This window comes from Furipterus horrens, unplaced genomic scaffold (assembly GCF_987537825.1).
Source record: "Furipterus horrens unplaced genomic scaffold, mFurHor1.1.pri manual_scaffold_9, whole genome shotgun sequence".
In the NCBI taxonomy this organism is placed as follows: Eukaryota; Metazoa; Chordata; class Mammalia; order Chiroptera; family Furipteridae; genus Furipterus; species Furipterus horrens.
This window is the reverse complement of record NW_028327179.1, coordinates 19,048,425-19,062,121: the sequence shown is the minus strand read 5'-3', so window position 1 is coordinate 19,062,121 and position 13,697 is coordinate 19,048,425. Positions and strand designations below refer to the sequence as shown.

The following is a 13,697-nucleotide window of genomic DNA, read 5'->3' as shown; positions in this document are numbered from 1 at the left end:
GGCAATAAACAAACTAAAATAAATCTTTGTGTCCCAAATCCACTGGTTCTTCTGTCCAGAGTTCATATGCCCTAATTAAAGATGTTTCACCCTTTATTTCTCCTTTACGAAGATTCTTTTCAAACCATGTTCCTTAGGAACATTAGCCTCAAGCCATTATTTTATGACAAGAGATTCCATGGTTAACTTAAGTTTGCGAAGTGGGTAAATAAACAGATATATGTACTATAGAGCTTTTCAGAATCTTTAATAAAATCATGTGAATTATGAACATTTTAGGGTTTTGGACAGCATGTAGATTTGCATAAGTTACATAAAAGTATAAAATTATCCTCCCAAGAACATCTTAGAGGGGTGATTATTTTACAGTATGCACTTGCAGAAATGCAATGCCTGCCCCTGGTAGGGTAGCAGTCATCACGTGTGATGTCTGAGAAGTCTGTGGGTAGAGGTCCAAGGAGGCTGCAAACATTAAGACCAACCAGATACAGCTACACTGCTGAGTAATGGCTTTTAGAACTGAAATGTCTAAAATATTAGGCAGACTATAAGGTAAAAATGAAATCAAGCAAAAATTGTTAATGGGTTATTACAGATTTTCTATAGAAAAATTATAATTCTGAGTGACAGGGAAGTATGAAATTTCTTTAACATTATAGTAATAAATTACTTGCCCCATAAAAGAAAAATTAATTCAGTTAGTTCTAAGTCAGTAATCACTCATAGTGCTCATCTATCAACCTGGAACTTGCACTGTATGACTTTCTAAAATGAAAAGAACGGAAAATACACAGAGATGCTAAAAATAACACCACTGAGCAAGTACTTCTTAAAGTAATAAAAATACATTACTACTAAATAAAGTGAACAAAAAGGTTTGTTAATACTTTATTAGTATTTTCTAATGGACAGAACATAACACAAACCAAATAAAATTTTGACTCTTCTTTTCAGTTCAGTAAAAATAGCTGACATTCTGATTGTTTCTTCTTTGTTAAAGAAGGAAAAGTATTGGTAGAATAATTAGGCACACAGTTGACACTTATGTACAATGATATGCACAAGTTATCTTTTAACAATTATAATCCTAAGATGTGCTCTTTATATTTTTCCCTTGTAATACAGGAGTCATGCTCCTATAAGCAAAATTTACTATAACAAAAGAATTGTATAAGGAGTGACAAGACTTTTAAAACAAGTCCTTAAATAAAAGGATGCAGCAACAACGGAACGCAGGTTAAGAAGACAGTTTAAACATTAAAATTCATTTATTTTACAAATACTCAAATACACATGCATTAAATGAAAATATTGCACAAAATTAACATTTTAGATCGTGAACTTTATGTTGATCTTAATTTTTAAAAAACTGGTACACTTTCTGGTAGCACTTAACTGTTTGATTTTTTCCCAAAACCAATAGCACAAACTTAAAATGAAGGAACTGAGATAGTAAAGAAAGTTTTTAATGTTTTTTTCTTTTTTAAAAAATTAAGGCTAACCAAGTTCATCCATTGTTCAATGGCACAATTATTTCCAGCAACTATTCAGAACACGCTAATTACAGGAAATGCCCACCTAAGTGCTATATTTTTAAGTCATACAATCAAATTTTTTTAGGTGAATGATTAAAAGTTAGTAGTGACGGTTTCTAAATAGTTTGTTACCTGAAAAACCAGAAAACCCAAAGAATGATTAATTTTGAAGGTTTTTGCCTAAAGGCACCACTGACTTAGAAAACACATTCAAAAATCAAATATTAGAAGACATAAAGCCTCTTCACATATATTCAGATAGGTAATAATGCATTAAATTGTAATAACTTTATTAAACATAGTACACTGTACTTGACTTATGGGTTAAATATTTTAAACACAGCTTGACCAAGTCATTCAATAGCCTGATTTTAGCATGACCAAGGCTCTCTCTAATGTAAAACATAGATGTATAGAGAGAAGATGCACAACCACTTACAAAGACTACCATTTGACATTTCTGCTTTTGAAATATAAACTCTTTTTAACAGAAGTTATTTAAAAAACCCATTTACTCACATATTTTTTGGCCTGATGCACTTACGTTGCAGGGCTCTGTTATGAAAATTTGCAATCTACTTGACATTTCCTTCCCTGGTTGATGGTCAGCGTTCCCCACATTATTCAGAAACGTTTTTGCACAGGTCCACACTAGACTCTTAGGTGAATTCTTCTGTTTACTCTTAGATAATTTATGTCAAAAATATACTTGAACTGGGCTGGGGTGTATTTGAAAATCATTGCACTTATGGTCATGCTGATGCTTTCTACAGACGTGTTTCACACAGCCTCACTTCTAAAGCCTGGGCATGGAGAGGGGCCAGAGTGGGGCGACACACTGGGAGGAAGAGATATTCTTTCTCCCACCCGTCAATAAGGAACTCTTCTCTTTTGCAAGTTGCAGTGAAAGGGGTTTCATTTATGTAATTCCTAAGACATGCAACACATGCTGAATATATGCATACTACATGTATGCACACCAGCATTATTAATAAATATGATTACTATTATAAAGCTTTAAAGGAAGGCTTTATTCTGTTACTAGGCTCACTCTTTAAGTAGGATCTAAGTGAAAACAAGACAGTAGTATCTTGTTCCAATCTTAAAGCTCCCAAATAACTGGGATACCAATACTCTGTCCCTTTATCTTAAGCACCCAGACGTTCTTTTAATACCAGGATCTTGGCTCAGTGGTCTGATAAGTAGATTCACTATTTTAAGGTTTTAGTGTTAAATATTTTTAAAACAAAAAATGCTGACACATCCAAACCCTTCGTCAGTGGAATTATTTAAAACTATGCAGAAATCCTGCATACAAGGGATATAAAGACTTCTAAGATGGACACATGGAGAATGAGAAAACTATAGGAAATGCAGAGGCTCCAAAATTGGAAAAGGTTATTTTGTTGTCGTTGGTACAAAATTATTTTAGGGACCTAAATGTATACACTGAGGGGTTTGCCAACTTGCTTTATTTAGTAGAAGTTTGCATTATGCAAAATATAAATAAGAGCATATTTTAAAAAATATTATAGTTCTTTTTCATTATTTTTATATATGTACACTATAATAGAATTAGGAATTTGTATGTTTACATATGACTAATAAACTCATTTAACCCTTTATAATATGCTATTTTTGCAATCACCTATGGTATGTCTAGATCACACAATTTAAAATATCATATGGTAACTTTCAATAGAGTACTGTTTTCTTTTGAATTTTCATATTTTTAGACGCCCAGAACTTATTTGGCAATTCTTTCAACAATTTATACCCCTACTATATAAACAGTAATCTCTCAAAGGTAAAGAAAACTGCTATCATTTTGAAACTTAAATGAGAGCCACCATATGCTTCTTTTTGCACACAGAATGCCAAGAAGAAGAAAAAACAAGAAAACAAAAAACGTAGACTGAGTACCATAAGAGCAAAACAGAGCCCTTAGAGCACATAAGAATCAATTAAAAATTGTTTAATACCAATAAACAAACCCAATCACATTCTGTTTTTGATTGGTTTTATTTTATACTAGGTTTTATGTCACAAAACTGTAATTTGGGTATCAGGTTACTTCTTACTTTAAGGGCATTCTGTCATCTTCCCCAGACCCAAAATAGATGTTCCAAAGATCATTCACCTCGCTAATCCACAACGTACCAAAATTCCGGCACAGACCTATAAAGTCATTACGCAAAACAAATCCCTCCAAATCCTACATTGCACAGTCTCCCACTGTGAAACAAATTATCCGCTTTATCTGTGAACCGTTGTTTTGTGCTTTCCTTAGCTCTCATACTTACACTCTGGCACTTCGTCACTGCTGGAGAATGCTGATTAGTTTGAAACAAAGAGAGACCAACGTCATTCTTGCTTGAGATGGGGGCAGTATCCTCTCAATGTTGCAAAAATATGCACCAAATCATTTAAGACACGGCAACTCTCTTGGTAGTGGCTGGGTGACGGAGGAGGATGAGAAGAACCGGTCTCGTGGATGTACTGATAATCTATTTGAGACACTAAGGGACCAGTGCAGACACAACAGTATATGAGTTAATTAAGCCCCAGAATATCTGTCCACACACTAGTTCTGGACAAAATGAACACCAGCTTCATAGATTGGAGTGTCACCTTTTCTGTAAAGAAGGCGCTTGAGTTGTTTGAAGTTTCTGTTTGTATTTTTGCATTTGCTTTGACCGTGAATGCAGTTTGTGGAAAAGTTCACGGAATTTATACTGCGGAAATAAGGTTTCCAAAAAGCCTTCCAAGAAGACATAAACCATTCTTCTATTTAATTGGTTGTGCTGAAACATTTCAAAAACACGAAGAATACCTTTTCGTGTTGTCTCAGCCCCAATAATGTGCTTCAGTTCATCTAAATAGGGGGGGAAATAAACGTAAGTCATTACTCAAAGGAAACACAAAGTGTAAAGTATGCTCTCAGTTACATCAACTCTGTGAAGTACACAGCAGAGTAACTGACACACAGTAGGTACTCAGTGTGTTTCACCTGTGTACTATACTAGACCAACAATAAAAAAGAAAAAAAAGAAAAAGAAATGAGAAAGGGGACTACAACTATAGGAACCATACGGATTTTTTAAAGTCATAAGATATCACACTAAATAACCTTGTTCTTTATTTGAAAAAAAAGAATAAAATTTGTACATGTGCATGCATGCACCCACCCTCATGCAATAGGTACTGAGAGACAGGACTGCACCAGAGAAAGAAGCAGGATCCAGACTCAGAAACCCCACATTGAATTATAATCCTGTCCCTTAATACTTCTATGACATTTACCTACATTGACTTTGTTTCTTCATCTGTACAAATGGGGATTTATAATAACCAATATCCTTATAATTGTAAGGATTTATAAGGCTTTAATAAGATAATGTGAAAAGTGATCTGTAAACCCTAAAACGTCGCACAAATACTCTTACTGTGTGTAATGCACAGTGAGAATGTGCTATAAGGAAACGATGTGCGACAACTGACCTATGATCTCAAAAACCGGTGACACAGTACCAGTGCCATGAAAATACTAAAAGTATAAAGATGTATATGGGGCAATTCTATATGAGAATATGAGGAAAAGTTCCCCTCCAGGAAGTAACAGCTGACGTAGACTTTGCTACCTGGGCAGGATTTTGATAGGTACAAGCAGACAAAGGATCAGTTTTGCTGGAAAAAGCGTCAGTGAGCAAATGAACACGAAGGGAGGAAAGCAAGGCAGACTCAAGAAGTGGGGGCGGGCCGTGCGGCTGAAGTTCAGGGTTGCTGCTGAGGAAGTGCGGAGAAGCACTGACAGCTGACAGAGCTGTGACTGCCAGGGTGAGCGAGCGTGGCGCCGTGCGTCACTGCGGATACGCGAGTATGGGAACGACGTGTGTGAATATTCCTATTCATAATCGGGGACCGCAGCAGCAGTAAGTTCTTTTTTTAGTGCTCTCGAAAGAAACATGCAACTTCCAAAAAGTATTTTCTAACTAGGGGTACAATATAATTTGTGAATTTACTAAAAAACAAGTGAGGAATTATGACCATATGCTTTTCTAGCTACCTTCACGCCCTTCAAGTCTCCACACAAGCGTCGTCCTCTCAGGGAGGCCTCCCCAGAGCCACACCTGCGCCGTCCCTGGCCCTGCACAACCTGTCACCTCAGCGTCACCACTGTCTGACATACGGTGCTTTCTTTCTCTGTTTTGTCTGCTTTCTGTGTCACGTGTTAGAATGTAAGAGCCAGAAGGCAAAGATTAGTGCAACAAATCAGTTGTTCCTACGTAAAGGGATTGTTATGAAGAAATGGTTTGTTCTCTTAAGTAGAACAAATATTCTTTCTGAAAACCTCGAACTCCAGATTCCTTTATCAGCCCTTTCATCTGTGATATATTTGTCATCAATTTATTCTCAAGATGTTTCAAGACAGCAAAGTGGTTAAAAGTTAAAAGCACCACTTTTTTTCAAGTGGTTGGAAGCAGTGGCTTTTAAATCATTTAAGCTGAGGCAGAATCCCAGCACTCAGGAGTGTTGGGAGGCTCCCTGAACCTTTCTGAGCTTCTGTTTCCTCACACATGAAGGTACAACATCAGTAGTGTCTAGCTTCATGATCTTGTCATGAGAATGAGTTAACAGAAAAATGAGAACTGTGTAGATCATTGCTTAGTATAGGGTAAGCAATAAAATGGTGGTTATTTTAGTCAAACTAGCATGCTCAATGCCAAAAACTCAGCACTACAGAATAACGAGGTTGGTACCAAACATGCTCACTCACCTGGCATAATTGAAAGCAGTTTAGTCTTTCCTGCAACTCTTGTTCTCATCCGAATAGCTTTATCTCTGCATGGAACAGTCTCTGCTAAGATGCCATTTGGCCAAAAGGCATCCCTATTTTAAAAAGATTAAATAAATTGAATAACCATTTTCATTTTCTAATGATACAAGTTGGTGAAATTATTCTAATTTTCTACAGAAAACACAAATGTAAATAGAAAGAAGAAACATTTCTGAAATTCTATGTAAGTATGGAACTCAACAAATAGTAACCAAGTACAAGGTTCAATTTTAAGTGTAAAAGGATATACACAAGAAGGATAACAGATGAGTTCTGCCCTGAAATAACTTACAAACACTAATAAATTATAAAGATGGCAAAACGGAACATATAAGGACTATATCGCATCCATTTAAACTCAAAGTATCTCATCTAAATATAAGCCCACAATATCCTGAATTGGGGCAATTTACTCTCCCTCAATTCCCGTATAACTAGGCCAACATAGAACAAATTCCACACCCACACCTCATAGCTGGATTGATCACAATGTTCTCCTCACATATATAACCCATTCTCCCTCACTTTCACGGCATGTGTGATTTCTGTCCCTTATTTATGAGGCCAAGAGCAGACATTTAAGCACAGTAACTAAGCTGCCACTTGGGAGTCAGATCAAAGAGAAAGAGAAGACCCAGAGCAGTCGTTCTTAACGTTACTCATTAGAAACACCTGAGAGCTCTGACAAAACCTTAATGTGCAGGCCTTCCAACAGATTAATTAAGTCAGACTCTCTGGAGATGGGCCCAAGCACCAGTACTTTTTAAAGCTTTTCACGTGATTTCAATGTGCAGCCAAGGCTGAGAATCCCTGCTCCCGAGGAACATCATTTACCTACCCTGACTTAATCTGCGTGCTAGAGCAGGTGGTCCGACTTTTGGAAAAATAGGGTATGGGGGTGGGGGGAATGCAGATTCGGATCAGAGAAACCTGGTTCCCTATTTTCAGCACCTCAGTCTTTGGGCAAGCTGCTTAACCCAACTGTCCCTCGTTTTCCTCAGAAGAAAATGCAGACAAAAATCCCTATCTCGTGAGCATGATAAGATCAGAAAGTATACCTAAAGCGACTGGCAGAGTACCAAGCAAACAGTGCTCCATACCAACAGCTCCCTCTTGCTTCTATTATTTCGAAATACACGATGCCGTGAATCTTTAGGCCTGGCTTATCTTTCACTTCTATTTCACTTCAAGGGGAGCACAGCATAGTGGTCTATTTATCTGCTACGCTGTGCTCCCCTTGAAGGAACTGCATCTGAGGTCCTGGTGATTGGCAAGGTGCTAGGCACAGAGAAGGGGCTCAGAATATTTTTGTAGGATGAACATATAAACTGGAGTATCATTGCTCTTCATTTGTATTCTTTTCAGAGGTTCAAGTAGTTAAAAAATTAAACTGTGGCCAGAGACATACATATTTATTAAATTTTTCATTTAAAATCAAGGTTAGCCAATAAAAGTGAGCAAAATTAATCCCTAATACTAGGTAGTTAATTATATGACCATGTCTTGTCTACACTAATATTTCAATTATTTTATTTATTTATTAAAGATTTTATTTATTTAGAGAGAGGGGAAGGGAGGAAGAAAGAAAGGGAGAGAAACAACAATATGTGGTTGCCTCTCATGCGCCCCTAACCAGGGACGTGGCCGGCAACCCAGGCATGTGCCCTGACTATGAATTGAACTGGCGATCCTCTGGTTCACAGGCTGGTGCTTAATTCACTGAGCAACACCAGCCAGAACTCAATTATTTTAAAGCCACTTTACTGTGATAAAATGTAACCTCACATCTTATCATTTTTTTCTTTTATACTTTTTTCCTATTCTGGTTTTAAAGAAAAGAAAGATCAATAGACACATATACAAAATGTTTAATTCTAATAAGTCTTTTTGTTCATCAGTGATAACTAAGCCAACTTTATGGCCCATGTAAAAAGAAAAGCAAAGTTAATTAGCGATAACAATGCTAAACTCTGTACTACCTGAAAGAAGTGACTGTGTCTTAAGATATACCTGAAACGTTTCACTAAGTCCGCTACTTGTTCGGGTGAGGTCATCCAGTCAACATGGTCAACTATTTTTCTGAAAGTAAAGAAACTTAAATGGGTAAGGTAAAAATTTTAGAAGGTGAATAAAATAATCACTACTTTCATGGAGTAAGTAACTTAATTTGTATGTAAATTATCTTTGAGAGAAACAGACTGCTTTAATAATGTTCTTAAAAGGCCCAGAGAACAAATTCTCCTATAAAGATTGAACAATCTATTTCCAGAAGTATAAGTTTAAAAACTAAGTAAGATCAGCTCTAAGTGGGAAAAAAAAGAATAAAAAAATGTGGTACCTATTAATAGTATCACCATATGTGGCTCTAATAAGCTGCTGAAGTAGGTTTTTTATATTTCTTCGCAACCACTGATTTCTCTCTTTTAAGTCAAATACTTCATCCATGAGAAGCAGCATTACCCTTAGTGGAATATTGTCGTCCACCTGACAAAACATGAGGAGAAATAAGCATATGTTTATGTGACTTATCTATCTACCATAAATGGATACTTTTACAAAACGACTGCTACTATTCACAGGTCAGAGAACAAGTTATACTATAGCTTTCATAACCTGACATTTCATTCTAATTTAGAAGAGACATTTTTAACAGTTAGTTTTGACAGAACACAGACTTTTACAGCCCTATATTGATGAGCAAATTCCACAACTATAATGAAAAAATTTCACAAAGTGGACTCATGATGATCTTGGGGAAAGATGATTTGACTTGTTTACTTTAGTAGAGTCTGTACTAGTTTGATAAGGCAAATGCTAATCCCTTTGCCTATTTCCTGCGGCATCTTTTTCAAAAGAAGAAAATATTTTCAACATTCCCCTTATTTAATACAACAAAACACAAGTTACACAGAATAATGTGTTTTGCTTGGTCAGTGAGTTGTATGTTTTTAGATATTTTCAGGGAAAATAACTGAGTAAAATCTAATACACAGCTAAGGTAACATTACATAAGACATATTTCACTATACTAGAATTTTCTTCTAACATTTAACAAGTAAAAATTTGAACACTTTTATAATGGGAATATTTCATTAAAGATGTGAAAGTAACAGAAGACAACTAGAATGCTTTGGTGTGAAAAAATATATATAAAGCTAAAATAGGTACAGATTTAGAACTGCATATAATTATCAGAGTGTTTATAACTCTTTCATCACTAAGATACTCTATACAATTATTTCTTCATCAATGTTGTAACTTAAATATTGAGAAAACAGCATGAGTTATTTATTTTTCAGTGTCAGGCTGTAAACATTTTCTTAGGGCACCCACCCTTTCATATACTGAAAGCTCAGAGCTTAACCAAGGGGAGGGGGCCATGGCAGAGGGGTGAGGAAAGACACATTTATTTACTGAGGCAAAATAAATACTGTTCTATTCTCTGAGCAAGTGTATTCGAATCTGGTGCCATATGACAATTATAATAAAAGGTTAAACTGTAAAAACCCTTAATAAAAGGTATGATGTTATGAATATTATACCAGCACAACTCATAATAAAATATTCTGAAATATTCCTGAAAAACAAAAAAAAAAAAAATTTAAGCCAGTTTATCATAAAGAAATATAATGAGAAACTGAAGGGAGATAATTATAACTTCATGTCTAAAAGGACAGAATACTAAGCCCAGACCCAAATATATACTGAAGTGGCCAAAAAGTTCATTTAGTTTTTTCCATAAGATGGCTCTAGTAGTGCTTAGTTGTCTTTAACTTCATTTGGAATAATCTTGTTAGAGTGTATTGTGACAGCTGTCAGATCAGTGTGCACTTAAAAAAAGAACATAAAATTGGTGAATTTCTGTGCAGACATTTTAAAATGGAAGAGGAAAGAAAACATGTAACATTTTCAGCAAATTAGGCTTTATTATTTCAAGAAAAATAAAACAACTGAAACACAAAAAACGATTTGTGCAGTGGATGGGGAAGGTGCTGTGGATGATCAAAAGTGTCAAAAGTAGTTTGCGAAGTTTCTTGGTACTACTGACATTTTGGCCAAATAACGCTTTGCTGTGGGGCTGTCTTGTGCATTGGAAGATGTGTAGCAGCACCCCTGGCCTCTACCCACTAGAAGCCAATAGCGGGAGACAGCTGACATGCTCACAATACATAAATCAATAAAGTTAATGGTGAAAATGAGAAATGTGTCTTTTAGTTTATGGAAAAACTAAACATGTTTTGGCCAACCTGATACAATAATCTGATTTGTGACAAAGGAGAAAAAATGGTACTGGGGAAGAGAGGGCCTTCTCAGTGAGTGGCGCTTGGGTCGACCGGACCCCTAATTCATTCAATACACAAAAATCAATCCTAGGTGAATGCCAAATCTAAACTTTAGCATGGTAAAACAAACAAAAAAATTAAAGAAAATCAAATATCTTTATGACTTTGCAATAGGCACAAATGGTATATCCCGTGGATAAAAGCACATAAATACTTACACCTGACAAAGAACCATTATTCAGATTATAAAAGCACTCTTACTAATCAAAACACAAAGACAGCCAAACCAACAGAAAAAAAAAGGGGGTGGGGGGAGCACTAGGCACAGAAAACAAGATGCTCAAATGGCCAATAAACATAGAAAAGGTCTTCAACATTTCACAGTCATCAGAAATGAAAATCCACAGGAGAGACAAAACCCCAAATGGCTCAAGTTAAAAAGACACAACACTGGCAGGCTGTGGACCACTGGCATTCTCATGCATTGCTAGTGGCAATGTAAGTGGAACGCACACTTTGGGAAACTACTGGAGAGTATTTATTAAAACTGAACTTTTGCATACCCACTGACCAAGCAATTACATTCCTGGTGTAAGTACATGTTCCTGCATGTACTTACTTTTTAATCAAAGACATGTATCAGAATGTTCATAAGCATACTATTCATAATACAACAAATAAATTGTACTATATTTACAAAATGGAGTAGAGTAAGATCATCATAATGAAGAAACTACAATCACACCAAACAACATGAATGAGTATTACAATGTTGAGCAAAATTAGTCATACTTAAAGGAGTACATACCTTATAACCTCATTTATATAAAGTATAAAAGCAGGGTATAAGTCAGGATAGGGATTACCCTTGGTGTGGGGAGAGGACAGTGACAGGAACGAGCATTAGGAGCTTTCTGGGGTACTGACAACAACCTGTTTCTTGTTTAGAGTACTGATTACATGGGCATGTTCCGTTTGTAAGAATTCATCGAACTTAACACTTATAATGTATGCACATTAATGATGAATATAATTACTATACTTCATCGAAAAGTTAAAAATTTGTCAACTATGATTTCAATTACCATTGAAAACTACCAAAAATAAAATTAACTCACAGTATCATCAAGTTGAGCTGAGACTCGACAATGTTCAGGATCTGAATCAGTCTTCGGAATTAAAGGAGGCATCTAACATTAAAAAAAAAAAAGTAAACATAGAGACAGTAAAATAATAAAATACAATAAACCAAAATGATTAGCAAACATAACAAATGGCATTTTATTCAATATGTAGTACAGTATATAAACAAAGTTTTTATATATATTTAAAAAGTATTAACAATCTAAAATTAGAAACCAAATACAAAAGGGCGATTATTTTATTACCAAAATATTTTTTTCCTTTAAAAAATGCTTAACTTTTTACTTGAAAGGGGGGACTACTTAGTCAAACTCCTATACCTTTTAGAAAAATTTAAAGGTAAGAAAGATTAAATGATTTAACACAGCCCAGGAATAGAACTCCAATCTTCTTTCTTTACCACAGAGAGCATGATTTATGTTAACAGGGTAAAAGAACTTATTAACCAATTGTAGAACAATGGGAAAAAGAACAGAAAAACTAGTGTTTGCTGATAATTATTGATCAGCACAGGAAGAACCATCAAGAAAACCTATTCTAACCCTTCATATTATTAGTGAGAAAGAAGCCTGTTACAGTTCAGTGACTTTTGGATGAAGTCATATGGGTGATTATTGGCAGAAGTGGCACTGGAGGAACCCTCATTTCAGTGTTAATATACTTCCCATGATTAGAAACAAAGATGAAGCATCAGAGAGAGTATGAGAATTAACAGAAAAGTATGATTGATTTACAGTAAAAAAAATTGTGTTTCTATATATTTCCTTTTCATTCAAACTGATCTAACAAACAGAAAACTAATAGCAGTATGCTTTCTTTTATAACCTTGAACATAACCTTAAACTAGGTCAAAATTATGAAAGGTGCAACTTTGGAAGCAATGAACTACTTGGTCCACTACCTGTATTTGATAATGTAATGAAAAAGATTCCAAGGAAACTCTTCTGTATCACTCACAGGAATAGACTCACAAGTACGGCCCCAGAGATTGATGATGGTGCAAGGCATCTCCTCACCTTGACCATGAGAATCAGGAGAAATCAGACTTTATGTTTCCTAATGAATATTAGCATAACTAATTTACACAATAGCGTTTACTTATTTTGTTATCAAATTTAATAGCATTTACAGGATAAAAATGGCATAACAGAATACAACAGTACAAAGAATGTTAACTTTTACCAATTTTAATTATTTGTTTTGAATAGATTTAAAAATTCTACTATAGCAGAATGGAAACATGGAACAAACTGACATATCTCAGAGGGGAGAATAGACTAGCCTAAGAACATATATGCATGTATGCACAACCCATGGACACACACAATGAAGGCTGGGGTGGGGCACGGGGCAGGGGCAGAGGCTATGTGCATGGAGGGAATGGGTGACATCTATAATAGCATCAATAAAAAATATATAAAATCCTACCATTGCAGAGACTGAGGAGTGACTGGATTTACAGTATTTCTGATAAGAACTTATTCTCTTTAGTTTTTTTTAAATGCTTTATGAGACTTACGTGTTAGAGGGCTTTGGCCTTCTGAAAGAAATAGTAAATCTAAGCAGGAACTCAATATAGCGTAGTTGATTTTAAAAGTTTGCTTTAGACATTACTGAAAATATCTTACCTTGAAAAATGATTGCTTTATGTCTTGACCTAATCTTTCAGACATTTTGCCCATGTTGTCTGACATTTTAGTCATTCCCTCTGCCAAGCTATCAGGAAGGGATTTGACTGCATTTGAAACATTCCTCATAGAATTTCGAAGTGGATTTACAAAAGTGTCCATCTAAAGGGGAAAAGATATTATACCATGACTTTATTGTATCAGATCTGTTGTTCAACAGAGAAGCCTGGGAAAACACAGAGGGTAACATATGAAAGATACAATAGTTTTC

The 13,697-nt window shown here is 35.4% G+C and overlaps 1 protein-coding gene across 3 annotated transcripts in view; it reads right to left on the bottom strand.

Moving 5' to 3' along the window:
* Positions 1–230: 230 nt before the first annotated feature.
* The window catches only part of SNX13 (sorting nexin 13), a 115,147-nt gene continuing 101,680 nt past the window's right edge, over positions 231–13,697 (bottom strand). For all 3 annotated transcript variants that reach the window (XM_090287132.1, XM_090287133.1, XM_090287134.1), the window contains 6 exons: positions 13,427–13,588; positions 11,774–11,845; positions 8,711–8,856; positions 8,383–8,451; positions 6,313–6,425; positions 231–4,410 (listed from right to left, as the gene is read on the bottom strand). In XM_090287132.1, the coding sequence (XP_090143258.1) occupies positions 4,163–4,410; positions 6,313–6,425; positions 8,383–8,451; positions 8,711–8,856; positions 11,774–11,845; positions 13,427–13,588 (810 nt within the window). In that variant the 3' untranslated portion in view covers positions 231–4,162. The remainder of the gene's footprint in view (positions 4,411–6,312; positions 6,426–8,382; positions 8,452–8,710; positions 8,857–11,773; positions 11,846–13,426; positions 13,589–13,697) is intronic.